This window comes from Hylobates moloch, unplaced genomic scaffold (genome assembly GCF_009828535.3).
Source record: "Hylobates moloch isolate HMO894 unplaced genomic scaffold, HMol_V3 SCAFFOLD_2, whole genome shotgun sequence".
Taxonomy (NCBI): Eukaryota; Metazoa; Chordata; class Mammalia; order Primates; family Hylobatidae; genus Hylobates; species Hylobates moloch.
The window spans coordinates 156,515,804-156,539,872 of record NW_026652277.1 but is presented as its reverse complement, the minus strand read 5'-3'; the positions used below and the strand labels follow the sequence as shown (position 1 = coordinate 156,539,872).

Genomic DNA, 24,069 nt, shown 5'->3' with positions numbered 1-24,069 from the left:
GCTGAACCTTTAAAAAATGTCTTAAATATCATAAAATTCTACTTAGGAAATCATCTTAAAATTTAACAATAGGGAATACTTATTAGGACAGGAAAGAAAACTCTAAGATATTCGAATATATCTCATAGAGATTAAGAATAATTTTTTAAAAGAAAATTGTGTTGACAGTTTCCATCAATATTGCAATACCCTGTTTATAACTGAATTAAAACAAAATTATTTGGAAATTATAAAACCATCTAAAACAATGGCCTCTCTACCTTGAAAGAAACGTATTGCACAAATATAGCCTAGCTTACATATAAAGATTTCAAGTATTCAAATAATGCTAATTTCTTTCATTTATTAATTTATTTACAGTCATTGGGTAAGCAAGACTATGGGAATAATTGATTCAAAAGAAATGCTTAATAATTAAAAATTGATTGCACTACCATTGGACCCAGCAATTCCACTCCTATATGTATAGCTAAGAGAAAACATCCCTATGCAAAACTTGGACACAGATGTTCATAGCAGCACTATTTATAATATTTACAATAATCAACTGAGGAGTGGATAAAATATGGCACATCCATATAATGGGATAATATTTGGCAATAAAGGAAAGAAGTACTGACGTGCAACAAAATGGATGAACCTTGAGAACACTATAATATGTGAAAGAAGCCAGTCACAAAAGACCACATACTGTCTAATTCTATTTATATGAAAAGTCCAGAATAGGCAAATTTATAGAGACAGCAGATTTGTGTTTGCCCAGATCTAGAGGGATGGAGATGAGTTAATGGGTAGGGGGGTTCTTTGTGGGATGATGAGATGGTCTAAACATGTGGTGATGATCACACAACTCTGCGAATGTACCGGAACCACTGAATTGTACCGTAAATGGATGACTTTTATTGTATGTGAATTATATCTCAATAAAGATGTTTAGGCCGGGCGCGGTGGCTCATGCCTGTAATCCCAGCACTTTGGGAGGCCGAGGCAGGCAGATCATGAGGTCAGGAGATCGAGACCATCCTGGCTAACACGGTGAAACCCCGTCTGTACTAAAAACACAAAAAAAGTAGCCGGGCGTGGTGGTGGGCGCCTGTAGTCCCAGTTACTCAGGAGGCTGAGGCAGGAGAATGGTGTGAACCCCGGGGGCGGAGCTTGCAGTGAGCCAAGATTGCGTCACTGCACTCCAGCCTGGGCGACAGAGTGAGACTCCGTCTCAAAAAAAAAAAAAAAAAAAAAAGCCTGGGCGCGGTGGCTCACGCCTGTAATCCCAGCACTTTGGGAGGCCGAGGCGGGCGGATCACCAGATCAGGAGATCGACACCATCCTGGCTAACACGGTGAAACCCTGTCTCTACTAAAAATACAAAAAATTAGCCAGGTGCGGTGGCGGGTGCCTGTAGTCCCAGCTACTCGGGAGGCTGAGGCAGGAGAATGGTGTGAACCCGGGAGGTGGAGCTTGCAGTGAGCCAAGATAGCGGCACTGCACTCCGGCCTGGGAGAAACAGCGAGACTCTTTCTCAAAAAAAAAAAAAATATGTTTAAAGGAAATTTGTACTAACTTTCATGGAACTATGAAATACAGTCTGCTCTCTGAAGAAATGCTGCTGCTATCCAAAACAAAACAAAACAAAACAAAAAAACAAAGTACTTTCACTGAACAGGTTAGTTTTATATTTTTGTCTCACAGAAAAAAGAATTCAGTTACCGGACAAAGGATGCAATTTCCAGTGACAAAAAGTCAGGCCTAAGTTAAGCTGCTTCAAAATATACCACAAGATCTCTAATGACCTCCAGTGGTCACAACTAAAATTGCCTGGTTTATGATACGTGAGCCTAGAACATGATGCACAAAGTGGTTATAAATGTGAGGTCTGGTCTGTTATTTTCTTATCTTGAAAGCTGCAAAGTTGGAGTAAAAGGAAACATAGCCAATGACTATCATAAAATGTCTCTTCCCCCTGATTTTTCAACATTGACTGAGGGGCCTGTTTATCTGTGCCCTGTCTTTGCAGCCTCTTTCAACAGAGCCAGGAAGATGCCTGTCTCCTTCCAGTGACTCCATGGGGAGAGTCTGTTAACAATCTGCTTTGCACCCACAGATGCAGGAGTAGCTGACAGGTGAGGAGGAGTGAAAAAATGGCTGATCAAAAGAGACTGGCAGGAAAACGTGTAAGAAAGAACAAGAAGCAAGTACTCCACCTAAAATATGCCAATTTGATCATGCAAAACTCTCAGATATTTTTGCTGGGTCTCTAAGACATCCGAAGGTTACCCTCTCCTGCAAGCTCACCACCAAGTTCTAGTGAAAGTACCTAACATCAAATGATGCCATACCTAGAGTTTTTCTAAACAAACATTAGTAAATAAGCCCAAACCACTTCACAGTCTCCTCTGTAGGCCTGATGAAGTCCCAGCTCTCTCTCCTCTGCGTAAAAGATTCATTCGAAAGGACAGTGTTTCAGAAATAGTATTCTATTATTTTTACCCTCACTGTTGGCCTCGGGCTACCAGAAATCCTCCAGACTAACATAAGGCCTTTTATTTGGCATTGAGGGCTGGAAAACCATCCTGCCACATACCTGCTACCAGCCTGGCTGGATTCTTCAACCACACCCAGGCAAGCTGGAGGGCTCTCTAGAATATTTCGGTCAGCCCACACATATCTTGAATTTCACAAAAGAGAGTCCGTTTCTAACATTCATCTGGCTGGTTAACAAGCCACGGGTTGTTTTGAGAATAATGTCTGATATTTGCTATGCTAATTAGTAAAGTATCTGATAACTCAGGTATTGTGACCTTCCAATCTAGAGCTGGCTAATGACCCCTAGGGTATTCATTCCTGACCAGAACCGGAGCTGACCCCGGGCATAACTTCAACTCACAGATGTCACACCGTCTGTGCTGAGTGTTTTAAAGTAAATTATAGACATGACATGAGGAAAGGGGAAGAAAGAGAAAGAGAACCCTCCTGGCAATCCTTGACTAGGGCTGTATAAGTCTTGCCCATATTCCTAAATGTTTCAACCACTGTCACTTGTCGTATATTTTGTAGATCCATCCATTCATTTAATGATTATGCCTACCTATGTCCCAGACATCCATTTGCAATATATTGTCTGTCTGATGGTTCCAAGGAAAATTTAATATGCTAAGAACGTCAAAAATTCACTGACTGAAGCCATTCTGTTTTTGCCAACATGAAACAGTCCCACCATAGTATGAAAGCGTTAAATCCTCCCCAAGGCTTCGTTTTAGCCTCAAGGCAAAAGCAGGCACTGGAAGAGTCTGTTTATAAATCTTAAAATATCAATTACCTAGTTTTTTTTTTTCTCCCTAGGAACAAAAAATCTCTTAAAGGTTATATAAACATTTATATACAGTTTTCTTTAAGAATCAATGTTAATTACATCATTAGGCTACATTTACCTTAATTGTGATTTAGTGCATCTTAAAAAAATCGCAAATAAGAATTCTTGACGTTGCTTGTTAGTCCAGAGGTCAAACCAATGACTTATAAGAGCCACTCTTTCCTGAAAGAGCTATAAGGGGGAGGGGGAGAAGTGACATTTGCTGTACAGTTCATTGTTTTTAATTGCTAAGCAATCTTTAGACAATCTACCAGCAACCTCACAGCTAATATTTGCAGAGTGCATTACAGTTCACAGAGCGCTTTCACATATATAGAGAAAGGTCTCTCCTTTCAGGTTAAACTTTTTACCCAGGGATACTGACAGGCCCAGGCTTGTTGGGTGGGTTGATGTGAAAGACTGGCAGGGGTGTAATTATAGAGGGGCCCAAGAAGGGCCTCTGGAAAACAAAGAGGTAATGATTCCTGGATCTTGTTTCTACCTAGGCTAATGTGGCCTAGGGAAACAGAGTCCACACATTTCATTTTGAAAACATATACGGGCTACACTCATTTAATTGTGAAAACAGGACCATTTGAGGTAGGTATAACTTCACTAACTCACAACCCTGGATCTTTATAGCACCCACCAAGATGAAAGTAAGTATCGCTAAATAGCCAACAGAGACGTGTCTCTAGGGAAGACATACATTAAGGACCAGAATCCCCCAAACCTGGGTTTCAGTCCAGCTTTGCTCAGATAGAGATAACAAACTCACCGTTATTATCATAGGTCAGGCTTTAGTCCCAGCCTGGTCTAGTCTCCTTCCCTGGTGAATGAGGCTGAACTCACAAGAGCACCCATGAGAGCTCTGAGCACTCAGTTTGCCTTCTCTATTGCCAGAGCCACCATAGGCCATTAAATGATGACTTCCTGAATTACCTTAAAATAGGAGAGGCATCCCCAGGCCACATGGAACCATCCAGTTGGCACAGGAGGGAAGAGAGAATTACAGAAATACACAGGAACACATTGCATGAACACTCCCAGCCCCCACCACCAAAAGCACCTTCTCATCTCCTCCCCTGTCTACAGCAACTGTGTATCCTGGAGGTCTCTATTTTGCTCCTGGAGGTACTGAGTGGAAAGGGAGGCCATCTAGAACCTCCCTTAAGGTAGGAGATGAGGACTGGGGTGAGAAGAGACTGTCTTTGGGACAAAGCTAAGTTTATTTTTGTTTAAACTGAAAAGCTAAATTCTTTAGAGAGTTTTTCTTTAAAAATATGGCAACATGAGACCCAATATATCACAGTAAAATTAACCTTACGAATTAAACTTGTTCTGTTTTAAAGTATGTAACTTACCTGTCTATTTAATGACTTGTTGCTAAAAGGTGTCCAGGCACTAAATCTTGTGTGGAAGCTCTCCATTTCTGGAGTTCTCCAGGAAGAATCCCCAGCTGATGTCTCAGCAGATTTTCTTCCACTTCTAGAAACTACAGGTTTATTTCAATAGGTGTGCAATTAAGATCACCTAGAAATATCCAATATGTTAATGTCCTTATAGGAATTATATAATTATAGAAATTCACATATAACATATAGATAGAATTATAATTCATGCGTGTACATGTGTATATATACAATTCATCTGTGTAGACGATAAGCCATACAAATATACACAGAAATCCCATTAACTTCAAATCATTGCAATTATTCTATTCTTACCTACTTTCACCCAAATCTGAATTTAAACAAAAGTTGTTTTTTACTTTGCTGGGAAAATGGGAAGCATTAAAAAGGTTTCAGGAAATGCTACTTAGAAACTGACATGATTCATCAGCCAAGGAGGTTGACTTTTTCTTTACCTGGAAAATAAGAATTTGTTATTTTGTTTTTTCAAGATGGGGTCTCGCTCTGTTGTCCAGGCTGGAGTGCAGTGGAGCAATCTTGGCTCACTACAACCTCCGCCTCCTAGGTTCAATCCATTCTCCTGCCTCGGCCTGTGGAGTAGCTGGGATTACAGGTGTGCACCACCATGCCCGGCTAATTTTTGTATTTTTAATAGAGACAAGGTTTCACCATGTTGGCCAGGCTGGTCTCGAACTCACAGACCTCAAATGATCTGCCTGCCTCAGCCTCTCCAAGTGCTGGGATTACAGGCATGAGCCACTGCGTCTGTCTGAAAGTAAGAATTTGAAGTACTAGAAGATGACATTCCACCTGCCCATCTTTTCAGGACAGAGGTCAAAGAGAATATAAAGAAAAACAAAATAGGCTAATGTATTATTTATTGCGGCATAGCAAATTACTCCAACATTTTTCAGCTTAAAACAACAAACACTTATTTCAAAGCTTCTGTGGTTCAAGAATCCAGGCACAATTTAGGGGGGTACTGTCTTAGTCTAACAGCGCTACCATAACAAATTACCACAGACTGGGTGACTTGCACAACAGAAATTTATTTTCTCACAGTTCTAGGGGCTATAATTCCAAGATTAAGATGTCATTAGCATTGGTTTGAGGAGGCTTCTCTTCCTGGCTTGTAGGCAGCTGTCTTCTCACTGTGTCCTCATGTGGACTTTCTTCCATGTGCATGCAGAAACAGAGATCTCTGGTGTTTCTTCTTCTTTCTGCTTCTCCTTTTCCTTCTTTTGAGACAGTGTCTTGCTTCTGTTGTTCAGACTGGAGTGCAGTGGTGCAATCATAGCTCACTGAGCCGGGTGCGGTGGTTCATGCCTGTAATCCCAGCACTTTGGGAGGCTGAGGTGGGTGGATCACTTGAGGCCAGGAGTTTGAGACCAGCCTGGCCAACATGATGAAACCCCGTCTCTACTAAAAATGCAAAAATTAGCCGGGCATAGTGGCACACAGCTGTAATCCCAGCTACTTGGGAGGCTGAGGCAGGAGAATCGCTTGAACCGGGAAGCAGCGGTTGCAGTGAGCCATGATCGCGCCACTGCACTCCATCACTGACATCCATCACTGACAGCAAGAGTCCATCTCAATAAATAAAATAAAAATCATAGCTTGCTGTAACTTTTAAACTTTTGGGCTCAAGGGTTCTTCCCATCTCAGCTTCCCTAAACACTGGGATTACAGATGCAAGCTGCACCTGGTCTCTTCTTATAAGGACACCAGTCCTCTCAGATTAAAGCGCCATGACCTTGTTTAACCTTTATTCCTTATAGGCACTATCTGCAAATACAATAATAATGGGGGTGAAGGCTTCAACATATAATTTGTGGGGAAAGGGGATACATTTCAGTTCATAACCAGTACCTCTGTGTCAAGGCTCTTATAAGGCTACAGTCAAGGTGTTTGTGGGGACCGCGCAGTCTCACTGAAGGCCCTGCAGCTCATTCATGTGGTTGTTGGCAGGATTCCTTTCCTCATGCTCTGTTGGACTGAAGACTGCAGTGCTCACCAGCTGTTGGCTGGAGGCCTCCCTTGCTTTCCTTGCTACATGGTTCTCTCCATAGGGCAGCTCCCATGGCAGCAGGCTTCCATCACAGTGAGCAAATGAGAAAGCAAGAGAGGGCACACCAGAGGGAAGCCACAGTCTCTTTGTAACCTAACCTCAGAAGGGACATCCCATCAGTTTTGCTATATACTGTTGGTTAAAAGCAAGTCACCAGGTCCAGCCCACACTCAAGGGGAGAGGATTAGATGACAGCGTGAATAGTAATACAGCCTGTCATAGTTTACCCTTTGGGTCAGTTCCTTTCCTTTCCCATATGCAGAACACACTCACACATTTTTAAGGAAAACAACCCCAAAGTTCCATCTCATCAATATTTTTAGCACAGAGCTCATGAGCTAAGAATGATTCACAGGGGTCTCTCTATAGATACAGGTATAGCTCCCTTTGATCCAAATACCTTTGAACTAAAAAGATAAGTTATCTGGTCCTTGCCTCTGTAAACAACATATATCATGGTAGAACAAGGAAAGGATAACTGCAATAGATGGTCCCATTTTTTTTTTTTTTTTTTGAGATGGAGTCTTGCTCTGTCCCCCAGGCTGGAGTGCAGTGGCGCAATCTCGGCTCACTGCAAGCTCCGCCTCCCGGGTTCACGCCATTCTCCTGCCTCAGCCTCCCGAGTAGCTGGGACCACAGGCGCCCGCCAACACGCCTGGCTAATTTTTTTGTATTTTTAGTAGAGACAGGGTTTCACCATGTTAGCCAGGATGGTCTCGATCTCCTGACCTCGTGATCCGCCCGCCTCAGCCTCCCAAAGTGCTGGGATTACAGGCTTGAGCCACCGCGCCCGGCCATAGATAGTCCCATTCTTAAAGAAGGATGACATATAAAAGGATTCATAGCGATCCTGAAACGCAGTTTCAGAAGGCTGGGGCGCAGTGATCATTTTGTCTCCAACAATCACATTCTCTTTTAGACCATGCCAGTGATTCCCTTGACAATGTCAACTTCTCAAAATATATCCCAAATTATATATTTGATTCTAAGTAGTGCTATGTGCCGCAATTGTTTAGAGACACTTTTTTCTCTCTAAGTTGACTGCAGATATTTTGAGCATATCAGGCTTCCTTAGAAAAAGCCAAACCCTACGTCTTTCTTCCCTGAGATGTTTTTCCAACTCAAAGTATTTCCTGGGTACCACCTTGTTCCATTCAGAGATCCTAACAATGGTGTGACAACCATACTTTTGACTGGTCCTTGCCAATAGGCGTAGTTTTCAGCATCATTTATTGCTCAAAGGCCTTCTCAGTTTTTTCTTTACTAGTTGAAGATGTGAGTCAGTTATTCCTTCCAACTGCAAATCCCTCAGTTTTGAGACTCTCTCTGAATTCTTTTATATTCCTGCTTACAAACCAGCCAAATATTTTCTGAGCTCCTCTATTTCTTCCAGTACTTTGGCAAACGTGACCTGTAGTAATAAACTCATTCTAATAACATTCATTTTCTACCTCTTTGCATAAAGTACAAGCTCATTGGTATATAATATGCCCTTTAATCTATTCCAGGCTATAGTTTTACAACTTTTTCCCACTGCATCACATGGATTGCCATCTTTTCAGGTCTTCCACAACAATTTCATGCTGTCAGACTGGATGGTAATGCCACATAATATAGAATGTGTTGCTGTTGTTATGGCAACATCCTACTTCTGGAACCGATTTCTGTATCTACTAAACGTTCAAGGAAGAAATAACACTACACTTACACAAAATCTTCCAGAGAATAGAAAAAGTGAGAATGATTCCCAAGTTCTTTTATAAAGTTGGTATAACCTTTATATAATCTTAACACCAAAACCCAAGGACTTTACAAGAAAGAAAGATTACAAGCATATTACCAAAAATATAGATGCATAAATCCTACCAAATATGAGAACACCAAACTCAGTAATACATAAAAACAGATCATATATCACCAGCAAGTTGGATTTATATAAATTTTGTTTGACATTACAAAATCAATGTACTTCTAATGAACAAAAAAAGAAAATTATATGATAATCTCAGTATATACAAAAAGTTTTCTTTTTGTTTGTTTAGACAGGATCTTGCTCTGTTGCCCAGGCTGGAGGGCAGTGGCTTGATCTTAGCTCATTGCAGCCTCAACCTCCCAGACTCATGCAAGCCTCCCACCTCAGCCTCAGCTGAGACCGCAGGCATGCACCACTGTGCCTTGGCCTCCCAAAGTGCTGGGATTACAGGTATGAGCCCCGCAGCTGGCCCAACAAGTGTTTTTGATAAACCTCAATACCCGTTCATGACAAGATCTCAGCAAACCAGGACTAGAAGGGAATTTCCTAATCTGAATAAGGGCAAATACAATAACCTATAGCAGACATGACACTAATGGTAAAACGATAAAACTTTCTCTCTGTTCACTACCACTATCTTTGTTTAACATTGTTCTGGAGGGTCTTTCCAATGTGATAAACCAATAAAATAAAATGTATAATAATTTAAAAGGAAAAAATAGGCCAGGCGCAGTGGCTCACGCCTGTAATCCCAACACTTTGGGAGGCTAAGGCAGGTGGATCACTTGAGGCCAGGAGTTTGAGACCAGCCTGGCCAACATAGCAAAACTCCATCTGTACTAAAAATAGAAAAAGTAGCTGGGCATGGTGGTGCATGCCTGTAGTCCCAGCTACTCAGGAGGCTGAGGCAAGAGAATTGCTTGAATCGGGGAGGCGGAGGTTGCAGCGAGTCGAGATTGCGCCACTGAACTCCAGCCTGAGTGACGAGGTGAGACACTGTCTCAAAAAGGAAAGAGAAAGGAAAAAATTAAATTGTCATTATGTATTATTAACATAATTGTATGTAGAAAAATATTAAAGAATTTACAGATAAATTGACAGATTTAAAACACAAGCTTGGCAAGGTTGCTGCACACTAGGCTTACGTACAGAAATCAATTGTTTTTCTGTATACTAACAACATTTAATAAGCAACAATATATCATTTATAACAGCATTTAAAAATCCAATATGGGCAGAGGCAGGAGGATTACTTGAGTCTGAGAGTTTGAGACTAGCCTGTGCAACATAGCAAGACCATGTGTCTACAAAATTTTTTAAAGAAAATTAGCCAGGAATGGTGGTGCATGCCTGTAGTCCCACCTACTCTGGAGGCTGAGGTAGGAGGATCACTTGAGTCCTGGAGGTTGAAGTTGCACTGAGCTGTTATCTTGTCCTTGCACTCCAGCCTGGGCAACCGAATGAGACCCTGTCTCCAAAACAAAAACAAAAACAATCCAATATAAATCAAGGTGGGACAAGTATTCCAAATAGAATACTAAAAATTTTATCCAGATAAAAATTTTAAAGACCTAAAGAAGAGTATACATCTGTGAAGATATTGATTCTTCTAAATTAATCTATTACTCAATACAGTCTCATGAAAACCCAGCAAGTGTGGGGTGTGTGTGTGTGTGTGTGTGTGTGTGTGCATGGCTGTGTGTGTGTTTGACAAACTGATTATAAAATGTGTATGAAAATGCAAAGGGTCAAGACTAGCAAAGACAACTTTAAAAAGAACAAAGTGGTTGGACTTACTCTACTTGATATCAGGACTTACTTATTATAAAGCTAGTGTAAATAACAGCATGAGATATTGGCATATGAATAAACAAATAAACCAGTGGAACACAGCAATTATTCAGAAACAGACCCACATACATATGGACACTCTACCTATGACAAAGGTGGCACTGCAGAGCAGTGGGATAGGATGGCTCCAGTCAGTAACACATGGGGTAGAACAATGAGAACCATGAGAAATAATAAATGATTATTGTTTAAAGCCATTAGATTTTGGGATGGTTTGTTATCCAGCAGTAACAAAAAAAATTGGTACCTGGAAGTAGATTATTGCCATAATTAAACTGAAAACCTATGATACTGGCGTTGGGACTGGGAAGCAAGTGGAAATTAAAAGGGTGTGGAGGAGATGGTGTAGTGGAATCTAGAGTAGGGCTAGTGAGAAGATGACCGGCATTATGTAGCAGTGGGAAGTTAGTAACACTGTTACCTGCACTAATGTGGAGGATAGAAAATGTGTCAATGAATTTATAGACCTGGCTAAAGAAATTCTGAGTAGGATGTAGAAAGTGCTGATTGGCTCCTTTTGCTGTCCAAGGTGAGAGATATGAATTAAACTAAAAGATCTGTTTAGTTTTGCGGCAAATTTTAGTGATAAAGAATGTCTAGGCCGGGTGCGGTGGCTCATGCCTATAATCCTAGCACTTTGGGAAGCTCAGACAGGTGAATTGCTTGAGCTCAGGAGTTTGAGACAAGCTTGGGCAATATGGCAAAACCCTGTCTCTACAAAAAAATACAACGATTAGTGGGGTTAAAAAAAAAATTACCCCTGGGACAGCAAGACCAACCCTTCCTCTTTCTCTTCCTCCTCAGCCTACTCAACATGAAGATAAGGATAAAGACCTTGTCATGATCCACTTCCACTTAATGAACAGTGAATATATTTTCTCTTCCTTATGATTTTCTTAATAACATTTTCTTTAGTTTACTTTCTTGAGAGAATACAGTATATAATACACATAACATACATTATATGTTAATCGGCTGTGTTATCATTAAGGCTTCCAGTCAACAATAGGCTATCAGTAGTTAAGTTTTGGGGAAGTCAAAAGTTACACATGGCCAGGTGCGGTGGCTCATGACTGTAATCCCAGCACTTTGGGAGGCGGAGGTGGGCGGATCACCTGAGGTCAGGCGTTTGAGACCAGCTTGGCCAACATGGCAAAACCTCGTCTCTACTAAAAATAGAAAAATTAGCTGGGCGTCTTGGTGGGCACCTGTAATCCTAGCTACTCGAGAGACCAAGACAGGAGAATCGCTTGAACCTGGGAGGCGGAGGTGGCAGTGAGTTGAGATTTCACCACTGCACTCCAGCCTGGGGGACAGAGCGTGACTCCATCTCAAAAAAAAAAAAAATGTGAATTTTCAGCTGCACAGGGGATCTGTGCCCCTAACTCCCACATTGGTCAAGGGTCAACTGTAAAATAGTTTTAAAGAATCTTAAAGTCTTTGTCCCATAGCACCCCAATCCATAGTCCAAAGCAGAGAAGGACCTGTCTCAAAGAGACTTGTGGATATAGCTTTTGTCTAATAGAATAAATTACAATTACATACATACAAAGCCCACAAAATTGTCAAGAGCCTTGTTCTCATGAAAGCATGCCCAGCTTGAAATAAGAAGGACCAAGAAATTTTGAAATAAAAAGTCTCTGAGCTACCATTTTAAGCTGGGTGTCTGGGGAAACAGATAACGTGTCTTTTGAGCTCACAGGTCTCCAGATTGAGAGGAGTTATGAACAAGGAGCCTCATTTGCAACTGGACCTGACGGAGATCACAAGAGACTGGGCTTCAAGCCTCATACCATAATTGGAAGACACTTTGGTGGTGTCTTGGTATGAAATAAATGTATTCTGTGTGCTGCAACTATGAATTGTGGCTAGAGGGAGGAACACAGTATATTGTTTGTGCACATGGCCAGGAACAATTGCTCCCATCCCTGTACCCACATACCAGTTCTCCATCAAGAGGTGGAGTCTATTCTTCGCCCTCTCCTTGAATCAATCTGCACTACCACTGGCTTGTTTTAACCAATGGATGTTGTGGAAGTGATGATGTGTGACTTCTGGGCATGGACCTTAAAAAGACTTGCACCTTCTATTTTTGCACTCTTGGAATCCAGCTGCCATGTAAATAAGCCTGGGCTGGGATACTGGATGACAAGGGACCATATGGAGAGAGATTGAGCCAGCCCCCAGCTGTTTCAGCCACCCCCGTCAAAGCACCAGATGTGCAAATGAAGTCATCTTGGATATTTCAGTTGCAACTAAGCTCCCAGGTGCAACCACATGAATCACCCCAGCCCCCAACACACAAAGAAGAACTGCCCAGATGAGGCCAGCCAACCCATAGAATTGTGAAAAATAACATGTTTCCTATTTCAAGCTACTAAACTTTGGAATGGTTTGTTATCCAGAACAGACTGACAAAGCCATGTGTTGGTGAGCATCCAGAGCTCTCACACAGCTGGTGAAAGTGCAAATTGGTATATGTACTTTGAAAAACTATTTGGCGTTATTTCTAGAATAATGCCAAACTTGACCCAACTGGAAAAAATATACATGTGGACTAAAATATATCACCAAGAAGATGCACAGCTGCACTGGATAGCTCCAAACTGGAGACAACCCAAGCATCCACCAATAGTCCAGTGGATAAATCTACTGTCATGCATTCACGCAACAGAATACTATATGTCAATGAAATGAACAGCCTGCTGCTACACAAAACAGTAGGGATGAATCACACAACACATTACACAGAGGAAGCTGCGAATAAAATAATACATGTGGCACGGGTTCATTTACCAAAGTTCTACCCTGTAGTGTTAGACATCAAGATAAGGTTTACCTTTGGGGAGGAAAGAGAGGGTAATGATTGGAAGGGGGACACAAGAGGTTATTCTGCATGCTGGTGCTGATGTAGAGAGGGAGCCCTAGACTTCCCTGCATGCTGTGATTCATTGAACGTTACACTCATGATCTGCATGTTTTCTATGTCCTGTATTTCAATCAAGAAGTTTATAAAATGATATTTACAATAACATCAAGTACTACTAAGTACCTGGAAAAAATTAAGAGTGCCAACTTTATGAAGAAAATTATAAAACTTTATTGAAAAATACTTTTAAAGTCCTAAATAAATGGAGAGATATGTCTTATTCATGGATTAGGGGACTCAGTAGAGTGAAGAGATTAACTCCCTCAACTTGATCTACAGATTCAATGCAATCTCAGTAACAAATTCCAAGAAATATTGTGTGTGTGTGTGTGTGTGTGTGTGTAAAACTTCAAAGCTGATTCTAAAATATTTATGGAACTTTAAAGGGCCAAAACCAGTAGTCTTGATAAACAAGGAAGGGAGCTGTGTTTCTAGATACCAAGACTTACTATAAAGCTGTAGTAATAAGATGATAAAGGTATTAGTTTGGGGACAGAAAACAAAACCTGTGGAACAGAAGAGAAACTCCAAAATAGACCCAGGTATACAGGGGCACTTGTTAGATGACAAATCAGAAGGGGAAGGGTGGATTGTTTCATTTATAGAAAACAGATTATCTGTTTTATAAAAGAAAAGAAATTGGACCCCTTTCTCACACTATATACACACACGTCAACTATCTAAAGTTTTTTCATATATATAAAATCAGTTACACATGGTCTGTGAATCCCCAGAAGACAAAATTAGGAACAGTGGATGATGTCAGAGAGGAAGATTTTGGCTCAATCTAAGTGGGAAAAAAATCACTCCACAGCTCTCGCTGTCTCCAGAGATTATGTCCATTACTGGAGTTGGTAAAACTCAAGGTGGACAACCACTTGTCAGTGATTTTCTAGCTGGGATTCAAGCATCACAAACATCTAAGTTTCTAAGGAACCCTCTGTTGCTATAAATTCCAAGAAGAGAGAGTACAATGTGGCTTGGTGTAGCTGAAGAAACTTTATTAAAGAGTCAGAATAATTCCAGAATAAGACAGACATTTGCAGTGCGTCTGCTGTTATTACATGTCAAGAGAAGAAGCACATTTTTTCAATGAATATATTAGAAAGGCATGTATCGTATTAGGAACAATTTTAGAAATGTTACAGACGAGCAGCATGGCATAGTGAGCACCAGATTTGGATCTCTGCTCTGACTCCCCAAAATTGAGGCTTTACAAGTGATTTAGTATTTGGGCCTCAGTTTCCTCACGTGTAAAGCAAGACAGTAATGTGTCTTGGCAAACTATATTATAATAATGTGTTGTTCAGATAGAAACCTCTTGGCAATGTGGGAAACTAAATACCTCCTTCTGAATCAACACTAAATGAAAACAAATTCTTAGTTTCATAAGATGCCCAGCTGTTGTTATGTGAAATCCCTCCAAGAGCCAACATATGGGATTTTTATTTAGCAAGTTCTCAAAATTGTTATTATACTCTGTGTTAAGGGATTACTGAGTTATATAATGAGCTGAACATTACAGAAAGAATAGTCGCTGTCTCTGCTGGTGGGCTTAAATATATGAGCATAGTATAGTATATTGTGTGTGTGTGTGTGTGTGTACATGCATATATGTACAAATTTGAACAGGATTATTTTCTCTTTCCTTTTGTTTCTTTAGAGTTGGGATTTCACTGTGTCGTTCAGACTAGAGTGCTTTGGCACAATCATGGTTGCTGCAGCCTCAAGCTTCTGCCTCAAGTGATTCTCTGGCCCCATCCTCCCGGGTAGCTGGGGCTACAGGCATGACCAACTGCTCCTGGCTCAGGGTTATTATCATTATTATTATTATTATTTTTTGAGACAGAGTCTCTCTGTGTCACCCAGGTTGGAGTGCAGTGGTGCAATCTCGGCTCACTGCAATGTCCGCCTTCTGGGTTCAAGCGATTTTCCTGCCTCAGCTTCCTGAGTAGCTGGGATTACAGGTGCACACCACCATGCCTGGCTAATTTTTGTATTTTCAGTAGAGATGGGGTTTCACCATATTGGCCAGGCTGTCTTGAACTCCTGGCCTCAAGTGATCTGCCCACCTCGGCCTCCCAAAGTGCTGAGATTACAGGCATGAGCCACCGTGCGCTGCCTGCCTCATATTATTTTGATTATGTGAAGATATTAGTTTTGTTGACTATTCAACCCAGGGAGAAATGGCAGCCTGGCAATTACTACTTCTTTAATGGAATAATTTCTTTTCATATTCTAGCCTTTTACATTCCTCCAAATAGTAGTTCCATAAGATATTAATGAGTATTTCCCCAGAAAACAGGATCTGTGATTAAATGATTGAGATATTAAACTTATTTCTTTTTTGTAGGATGTTTTGGATGTTTTAATATGCTTAATGTTCATAATGAATCTCCAAAAGGGGAAAATAATACCCAGCATTTTCCTTTGTTCGTTGTTATATGGAGACTATCATAGTGTGTATTGATTATCTAATGGGGTTATCATACTGTTTATTTAATGCTGTGTAACAAATTGTCCCAAAACTCAGTGGCTTAAAATAACACTTATTATCTCACAGTTTCTATGAGTGACAAGTGTAGACATAGCTTAGCTGGGTCCCCCAGCTTAGGGTCTCTCACCATCCAAGTGTCAGCTGAGGATGCCACAGCTGGACTGGGGAAGAATTAACTTCCAAGCTCACGTAAGTGATTGTTGGCGGGATACAGTTCCTCCTAAACTGTTGGAATGAGAGACTCAGTTCTTCGCTGGTTGTTGGCCACAGGCTCCCCTCCCATGTGGGCCTCTCTATAGTTTAGCTCACAAAATGGCAAATCACTTCCACCCAAGTGAGTAAGCAAGAGAGCAAGAGCGGGCAGGCAAAGTGGAAGCCGCAGCCCTTGCGTGGCGTAACCTCAGAAGTGACAAGTGACACACCATCACTTTCTGATTCATCAGAACTGGGGTTTAGCAAACACAGTCAGCAGGCCACATCTGGCCCACCACCAGATTTTATAAAGTGTAATTGGGATACAGACAATCTCATTTGTGTATTATCTGTGGTTGCTTTTCTTCAATAAATTTCATTTATGAGTCTCTTGTTTTCCTATTGTTTCCATATTTACTCAGTATTTTTCTTCATCTACTTACTGGAGAATTTTTTTTCTTTTTTCTTTTTTCTTTTTTGAGACAGAGTCTCGCTCTGTCACCCAGGCTGGAGTGTAGTGGCATGATCTTGGCTCACTGCAACCTCCATCTCCCTGGTTCAAGCAATTCCCCTGCCTCAGCTACCCACGCCACCATGCCTGGCTAATGATTTTTTTCTTTTCAGTACAGACGGGGTTTCACCATGTTGGCCAGACTGGTCTTGAACTCCTGACCTCAGGCAATCTGCCCACTTCAGCCTCCCAAAGTGCTGGGATTACATGTGTGAGCCATCACACCTGGCCTCTGTGGTTGCTTTTTTGGCTACAACAAAATTAAGTAATCGGGAGAAAGACCATATGGCTCAGAAAGCAAAAAATATTTATTATCTGGGCCTTTACTGAAAAGGTTTGTCAACTCCTGCATTATAGGCATCTACCCACATCAAAGGGGAGGGGATTCACATAAGCCATACAGACCAGGAAGCTGAGGTCATTGGGAGCCATTTTAGAAGCTTCCTCCCACAATAGTGTCTGCCATAGAATAGGTATTTGGCAAGTATTTGCTGAATGAATAAACGGATAATTGTTCTATAATTGCAGTTCAAACCATAATTGCTATGGTTTGAATGTGCCACCTCCAAATATCAGGTTTCGAACCTTAATGGCCAACATAATGATATGAAGAGGTTGGGCCTTTAAGAGATAGGTCATGAGGGCTCCTTCCCTTGTGAACTGGAATTCAGACCCTTATAAGGCTTCACACAGCATTCACCTCACTTGCCCTTCCACCTTCTGCCATGTGAGGGCAGAGCATTCCTCCCCTGCAGAGAATGCAACAACAAGGCATCGTCTTGGAAGCAGAGAGCAGCCCTCGCCAGCCAACCAGACCTGTCAGCACCTTGACCTTGGATTTACCAACCTCCAGAACTGTGAGAAAGATATTCCTATTCTTTATAAATTACCCAGTCTCAGGTATTTTATTATAGCAGCACAAATAGAGACATGCATCTGCCAATTTTCCAAATTCAGGGGCTAAAAAAGCAAGTTATTAGTAAGAAAAAAACAAATTCTTTCACCATTAGGATTTGACAACTGTGTCACAACTGTGACAATTTATCAACTCTGTGATCTTCTTACTAGCAATTTCCATCATTATGTTAAATGAGTCATATGGTAAAATAAGCTTAGAATTGAATTAAATGTAGATTTGACAGATTATTCTTTCATGACATCAGCAAATTAGAAAAAAGGAAGCATTTTATGGGATTCATTTGAGATAAGAATTCATTCTAGGGCAAGAATACTTATTGTGCATTCTGGTTACAATACAGCAGTCACCAGTATCTTCTATATACCAAGAGAGGCTCAAAACCTTAGTGTACAAAACCAAACTCTCAACCATTTTTCATCCTTTCTGTGTGTCTTTTCTACAGAAGCTAAAATACTGTGCCACGAAGTTTTTCCTTGATCATTTAAGAATGATCTTGTTCTTCTACAAAGTGGCATGTCTCTACTGGAAAAGTAAACGTTGTGGCTGCCATCTCACAGCCCAGCTTTTTACTTCGAATTGAAACTCCAGTGTGGGTGATGCAAACTGGAGGCCCCTTTGTTACCTCGCTCTGTAAAGCAGGGGCCTAAATGCTTCTAAAGTCTGTTGCAAGAAAGGAATAAAATAGAAGACCCCAATCTGTGTCTCTCCTCATTTGTAACTGGATCCAACAAACATGCTAAGTAACAAGATCAAAATGGGGAGGGGGACGTGTAATAAATGTATTTAACATCTTAATGTTTGTCTATACTGACTAACACGGCACTAGAAAATCTCTTCCCCTGTACACTGGCTCATTGAATCCTCAGAATCACCCTGGGAGTTAGATTATAGAAGAGAAGGACATGGCAGAGAAAACCATCCAGTTGGCATGCAGTGGCTCACACTTGTAATCCAGGCATTTTGGGAGGCCAAAGTGGGTGGATTGTTTGAGCTCAGGAGTTCCAGATCAGCCTGGCCAATATGGCAAAGCCCCATCTCTACAAAAATCAGTCAGGTGTGGTGGCATTCGCCTGTAGTCTTAGCTAGTTGGGAGGCTGGAATGGGAGGACTGCTTGAGCCCAGGAGGCAGAGGTTACAGTGAACCAAGGTCCACGATTGTGCCACTGCACTCCAGCCTGGGCAATACAGTGAGGCCCTGACTCAAAAAAAAAGAAAAGAAAATCAGAAAATCATCCAAGTTTACACAGGTAGTAATCGGCTATCAAGTTTCAAAATTATACTAGATTTTTCCTAAAGTCTAAGTGTAACTTGAATTGGATATAAAACGGTATTAAAAGAAAAACTTCAGCCGAATTAAATTTAAAAGAGTTTAATTGAGCAATGAATGATTTGTGAATCAGGCAGCTCCCAGAATCACAGCAGATTCAGAGAGGCTCCCGGGGTGCCTTATAGTCGGAACAAATCTATAGACAAAAAAGTGAAGTGATGTACAGAAATCAGAAATTAGGTACAGAAACAGCTGGATTGGTTACAGCTCAGCATTTGCCTTATTTGAACACAGTTTGAACACTCAGCAGTGTATGAGTGGTTGAAGTATGGCTCCTGGGATTGGCCAAGACTCAGAGATTGTTACAGGCACATACTCCTAAGTTAGGTTTTCATTCTTGTCTACCTATTAAATTAGGTTGCAATTCATCCACAAGGATTCAAATATAAAAGTACAGAGTCCATCTCAGGCCATATTTAGTTTGCTTTAACAACTGCTACGGATGTATTTGGAAATACATTTCTATGTCATGGCTGACTATCCTTTACAACTGGTATATGATGAGGAACTTGGAAATTGACATTGGCATTTCTATGCTTAGTCAAAAGAAGGATGGGGCCTGTTGTGTGACAACCTGTGATATGGCAGAATAATAAGAAATATATATATTGGTCTTTGTCCCTGGTTCCTGACATAGAGCTCCTAAAACTCTTGTAGATAGGGATGCTAGGAGAATCTTTTGTTCTATTACTTGGTTTTTGACCCCAGTTCCTGACACAGAGCTCCGAAATCCCTTGGAATTTCCTGGGTGATAGGAGCATCTTTTGTTCAGATGAAGTGAATCTTGGTGGACCCCTAGATAGCTTCAGGATGGGGGCTGGTTACCAGGAAACCAACCATGTGATTATGCAGCTGGAACTTTCAGCGCCATCCTCTGACCTCTGGGGAGGAGAGAAGGGCTCAAGTTGAGTGATCACCAATGGCCAATGATGTCATCAATTGTGCCTATGAATGAATCCTCCATTAAAATCCCAAAGGACAAGATTCAGGGGTCTTTGGGATAGCTGAACATGTGGAGGGGCTGAGAAGGCATGCAAGTTCCGCACCCTTGCCCACATACCTTTCTCTGGGCATCTCTTCTATCTGGCTATTCATCTGTGTCCTTTGTAATATCCTTTATAATAAATGGGCAAACATAAGTGTTTCCTTGAATTCCGTGAGTCACTCTAGCAAATTAATCAAACCAGAGGAGGGGCTTGTGGGAACCCAGATTTGTAACTGGTTGGTTAATCATAAACAACATATAGTCACAACCTGGGACTTGTGATTGGCATTTGAAGTGGAGGGCAGTCTTTTGGGACTGAGCCCTGAACCTATGGGATCTGACACTAACTCCAGGCACACAGTGTCAGAACTGAGTTAAATTATAGGACGTAGAGTTGGTGGACACTGGAGAATTGGTTGTTGGTGGGAAGAAATTCCCATACATTTTGGTGACAAGAGGTGAAGGGCTGTACTGAGTGTGTGAGAGTAAAGAGAAAAAAGTTTTTTTTTTTTTCCTCTCAGAACAACCAAAGCCAGATTAAAAGATGAAATGGCTGAACAATTGCCAGCCCATATAGAGAGCTAAATCCTCACTGGGATCACACAGAAGAGCCATGATGTCAATTAACTGTTTCCACAGGTGATCTGTTATACAGCTGGAGAAATGCAAGTTAGTCTCGTCCTTCTCCACTACAGTAGACAGAGTGGCTTAGAAATTAAAACATTGCTCCTTGGCAGAGGTATGTACCTACATTCGCGTACTTCTGCAATTCATACATGCAAATTGTACAATGATTCCTTTATTTATAAAAAATTTACTTCCTTAAATATGCTTCCAAAAAGGTATCTGGTTCTAAAGATTGCACAAAAGAACGGGAGTAGAAGAAAACTAAGTGTGCTTGGTGAAAAAACAGAAATGAAAGACAATTCCAGTTGAGTTAAATGTCCCACATTTAGGGCATGTAAAAATACATGCCAGTATATAATTTTTATTAAGTACACACTAAGCAATGGATAATGAAAATAATGGCGTGTTTTGAGGAAACCTGGGCTATTTATAGTACAGGTGGTGATAGAAAATACCATACTTGTGCTGGTATTTTCAAATGGTGGATGTGCTCACTGATTTATAAGTTCAAAGCTATAAAATTAAAGCTGTAACAAACAAGATGCAACTGTTGCTATAAAACTTCCAAGTCCTTAACCCTTCTTCCTCCCACTGAAATAATTGTTTTTAGAGCATGATTTTTGAGGTTTCTGTGGAGCACAAATGTCAGTTCCTGCAAAACAGACTTTAACAGGCTTAGATACAATTGCACGGGTTGCAGTGAACTTTAATACCGATGATGTCAGGATATTGTGTTCTGATACATATGCAAAGTTTATTAATAAGCACAGCATCGGTATTTTAAAGTCGATAGTTTAAAGTACCACTGTTTTATTTGTCCTGTTCATCAAATCTTAGCTTATTAACTCTTAGAGCTATCCTTACAACCACGACCTGTATTCACAGTGGATTTTTTGTATTTCTCCTTCACTCCCCCAACCCAGCCCCCACCCTACTCCCTACATTTTTGGACCCCACAGGAGGAAAAAGGGCGAGAACTGTCAGAAGGAAGAAGGCAGTTGGTGTGAACCTATGAAAATCAGCGTTTTCCAAAGTGCTCAGGAACTTTACTTAGATCCCAAACCAGTTCTCTGGAGGAGGTAAGAGTTTACTTGCCATGGCCCGATGCAAACCCTACCCTACCCGTGGATTTTGTTTCTCCCCAGAGCCTCTTGAGAATCTTGGTTAATTCCAGAGCTGCTAAGGGACTCCAGGGTAGCGGAGGGAGGACCCTGCGCCCCTCAGCGCTGCTTAGGGTCTTCCTGGGCGGCTGCACTGGGAAACTAAGCCGGCCCAGGCGATGTGCCCCGGGCGACCCCAAGAAAGACTAGCGGCTCAGAAGCCACGGGCTTTACCTCTAGGAAGTGGCCATGAGGCCCGGTACAGTGGCGGTTGTCTCCTCTTGGAACCGCGCAGTGAAAAGCGAGTGCGCCAACTCGGGCCGCAGCTCCGGAGAGGGGTGGGGCAGGGACAGGGTCATCTCCATAGGGATCCAACAACACGGAGCCACCACCCCGCCCCTCAGGCCCGCAGCCCCTCCCGCCGCCGCGCCCCGACGGCCAACCTGGATCTCCCCAGCCGCAGTAAGCAAAGCCGCCCGCGCCGTGCGAACCACCGCCCTTCTCTCCGCAGCCGCAGCGCGAGGCCAGCTAGGCTCGGGTCCCGGCTCCTTTCCCTGCCTCCAGGGAGCTTGCGGTGGGAGAAAGCTTCCGTGGGGTCCCGTGGGTCGCGGCACGTCTCAGAAGCCCTTCGAGGTGCCAGACCCAAGGCCGTGGGACCCCAAGAAGAGACTTGGACACTGAAGCCAACGTTTGCTTGATCTCAAAGCCAGCGATGTTAATTAAGGCTGTGTGATGAGGAAAGTGGAGTTTCTTATTTTTTGTCATGTTCATCTTCAGCAGATCCTCAGAAAATGTTAATATTTACTGCAGAATTACCAATTTCAGCATTATACAGGAGATACAAAAACAAAATTGCAAAAACAAAACCAAAAAACTCTTCCTCATAGTTTCTGGTCAAAATGCCTTTTAAGTATTTGTTGTGAAGCCTGTTTTTTTCTTTTGTATGTAATAGTTATGGCCACGAAAAGATGCTCACAATACATTACTTACAAAAAGCAGCTTAGAAAACCACCAGAATGGTAGGATCTATTTTTTTTGCAACGTGTTTAAGAAATCTGGGAGTATGTACACAAATAGGTTAAATGGTTTGCTCTGGTAGTTCTAAAAATCATCTGTAATTCAATTTTTTCTACAATGAATAAGCAACATCTATGTAATAAACCATAAGTTTCATTCTAGTAAAGTTTCTTATGAGAGATGGGATCTTGCTATGCTGCCTAGGCTGGAGTGCAGTGGCTACTCACAGGCCTGGTCACTGTGCACTATATTTTTATTTTTATTTCAATTATCTTTTTCATCTGTATGCCAGTAAAATCATCATCATACATATAGCCTAGAACTCCTGGGCTCAAGCAATCCTCCTGCCTCAGCCTCCAGAGTAGCTAAAAGTACTGGTGCCTGTCACCAAACCAGGCCTTAAATTTTATTCTAATCCAGGCACTGCATTTTTTCCTGTTTCCTTGAACATATGTTTAGTGTGAAAGGATACAAACTAGATAGATAAGCTAATATTTCGCTACCCGGGACCCATCTAGGGCCCTGTGACACAAAAGGCGAATTAAGCAAGTGAATAAACAAGGTCAATCCACTGCTCTGTCACAACCCACAGGAACCAGCTTTTTGCTTTACTCTATCTCAGGACCAATCCCAGAAAAACATGTCACATGACAAAGTGTCCTTTCGCCCTGTCAGACCCTAGAGTACTACTTTTTCCCCTTAAATCCCTATTCTCACAATCCAAATGAAGTTTCCTCCGTGATGCTGTAATTTTTAAAAGGGATATTAAAAAGACCAATTAACTGATCAAAATACTTTGAATTCAGAAAGCCAAAAATTATTAAAATCAAGATCTGAAAAATATTCAATAAGTCCCTCTCTTCCCCTCCCCCAATTAGGTGCTTATTTCTGTGGCCTGGAAACAAGGAGACAGAAGCATGACCATCTTCTGCAACATAAAGGTAACTGAGCTATAAATAAGCAAAATTTGTTCTATCCATACCATGGTGTATGATTCAGCCAAAAAAAGAAATGAAGTACATGCAATAACATGGATGAAGCTTAAATCCTTGAAAACATCATGCTAAGTAAATGAAACCAGTCACAAAAGGCCACGTGTTATATGATTCCATTTATATGAAATGTCTAGAATAGAAAATCCAGAGAGCTGGAAAGGAGGTTAGTGGCTGCCAAAGGCTGAGGGGTTTGGGGGACAAGGAGTGACTGTTAATGGGATTCTTTTTAGTGTGATGAAAATGTTCTACAATTAGATAGATCACGGTGATGGGTATATAACTCTATGAATCTACTAACAATTGCTGAATTGTACACTTTAAAGGGGTACATTTTATGACACGGATTATTGTTTCAATAAAGCTGTTTTTAAAAGGTGGTGAAATGAATGTTTACCGAGCATTACTGGTGTCAGCTATTGTGCTAGGCATTTCTCTTTTTTTTTTTTTTTTTTTGAGACAGTCTTGCTCTGTCACCCAGGCTAGAGTGCAGTGGTACAATTTCGGCTCACTGCAACCTCTCTGCCTCCTGGGTTCAAG

The 24,069-nt window shown here is 41.5% G+C and overlaps 1 protein-coding gene across 1 annotated transcript in view; it reads right to left on the bottom strand.

The window, feature by feature from the left end:
- The window catches only part of ECT2L (epithelial cell transforming 2 like), a 104,481-nt gene extending 82,704 nt beyond the window's left edge, over positions 1-21,777 (bottom strand). The window contains exons 1-3 of the mRNA XM_032160304.2: positions 21,755-21,777; positions 4,714-4,882; positions 3,429-3,541 (exon numbers count right to left, since the gene is read on the bottom strand). Coding sequence (XP_032016195.1) covers positions 3,429-3,541; positions 4,714-4,779 — 179 coding nt within the window. The 5' untranslated portion in view covers positions 4,780-4,882; positions 21,755-21,777. The remainder of the gene's footprint in view (positions 1-3,428; positions 3,542-4,713; positions 4,883-21,754) is intronic.
- Between the last annotated feature and the right edge of the window lie 2,292 nt (positions 21,778-24,069).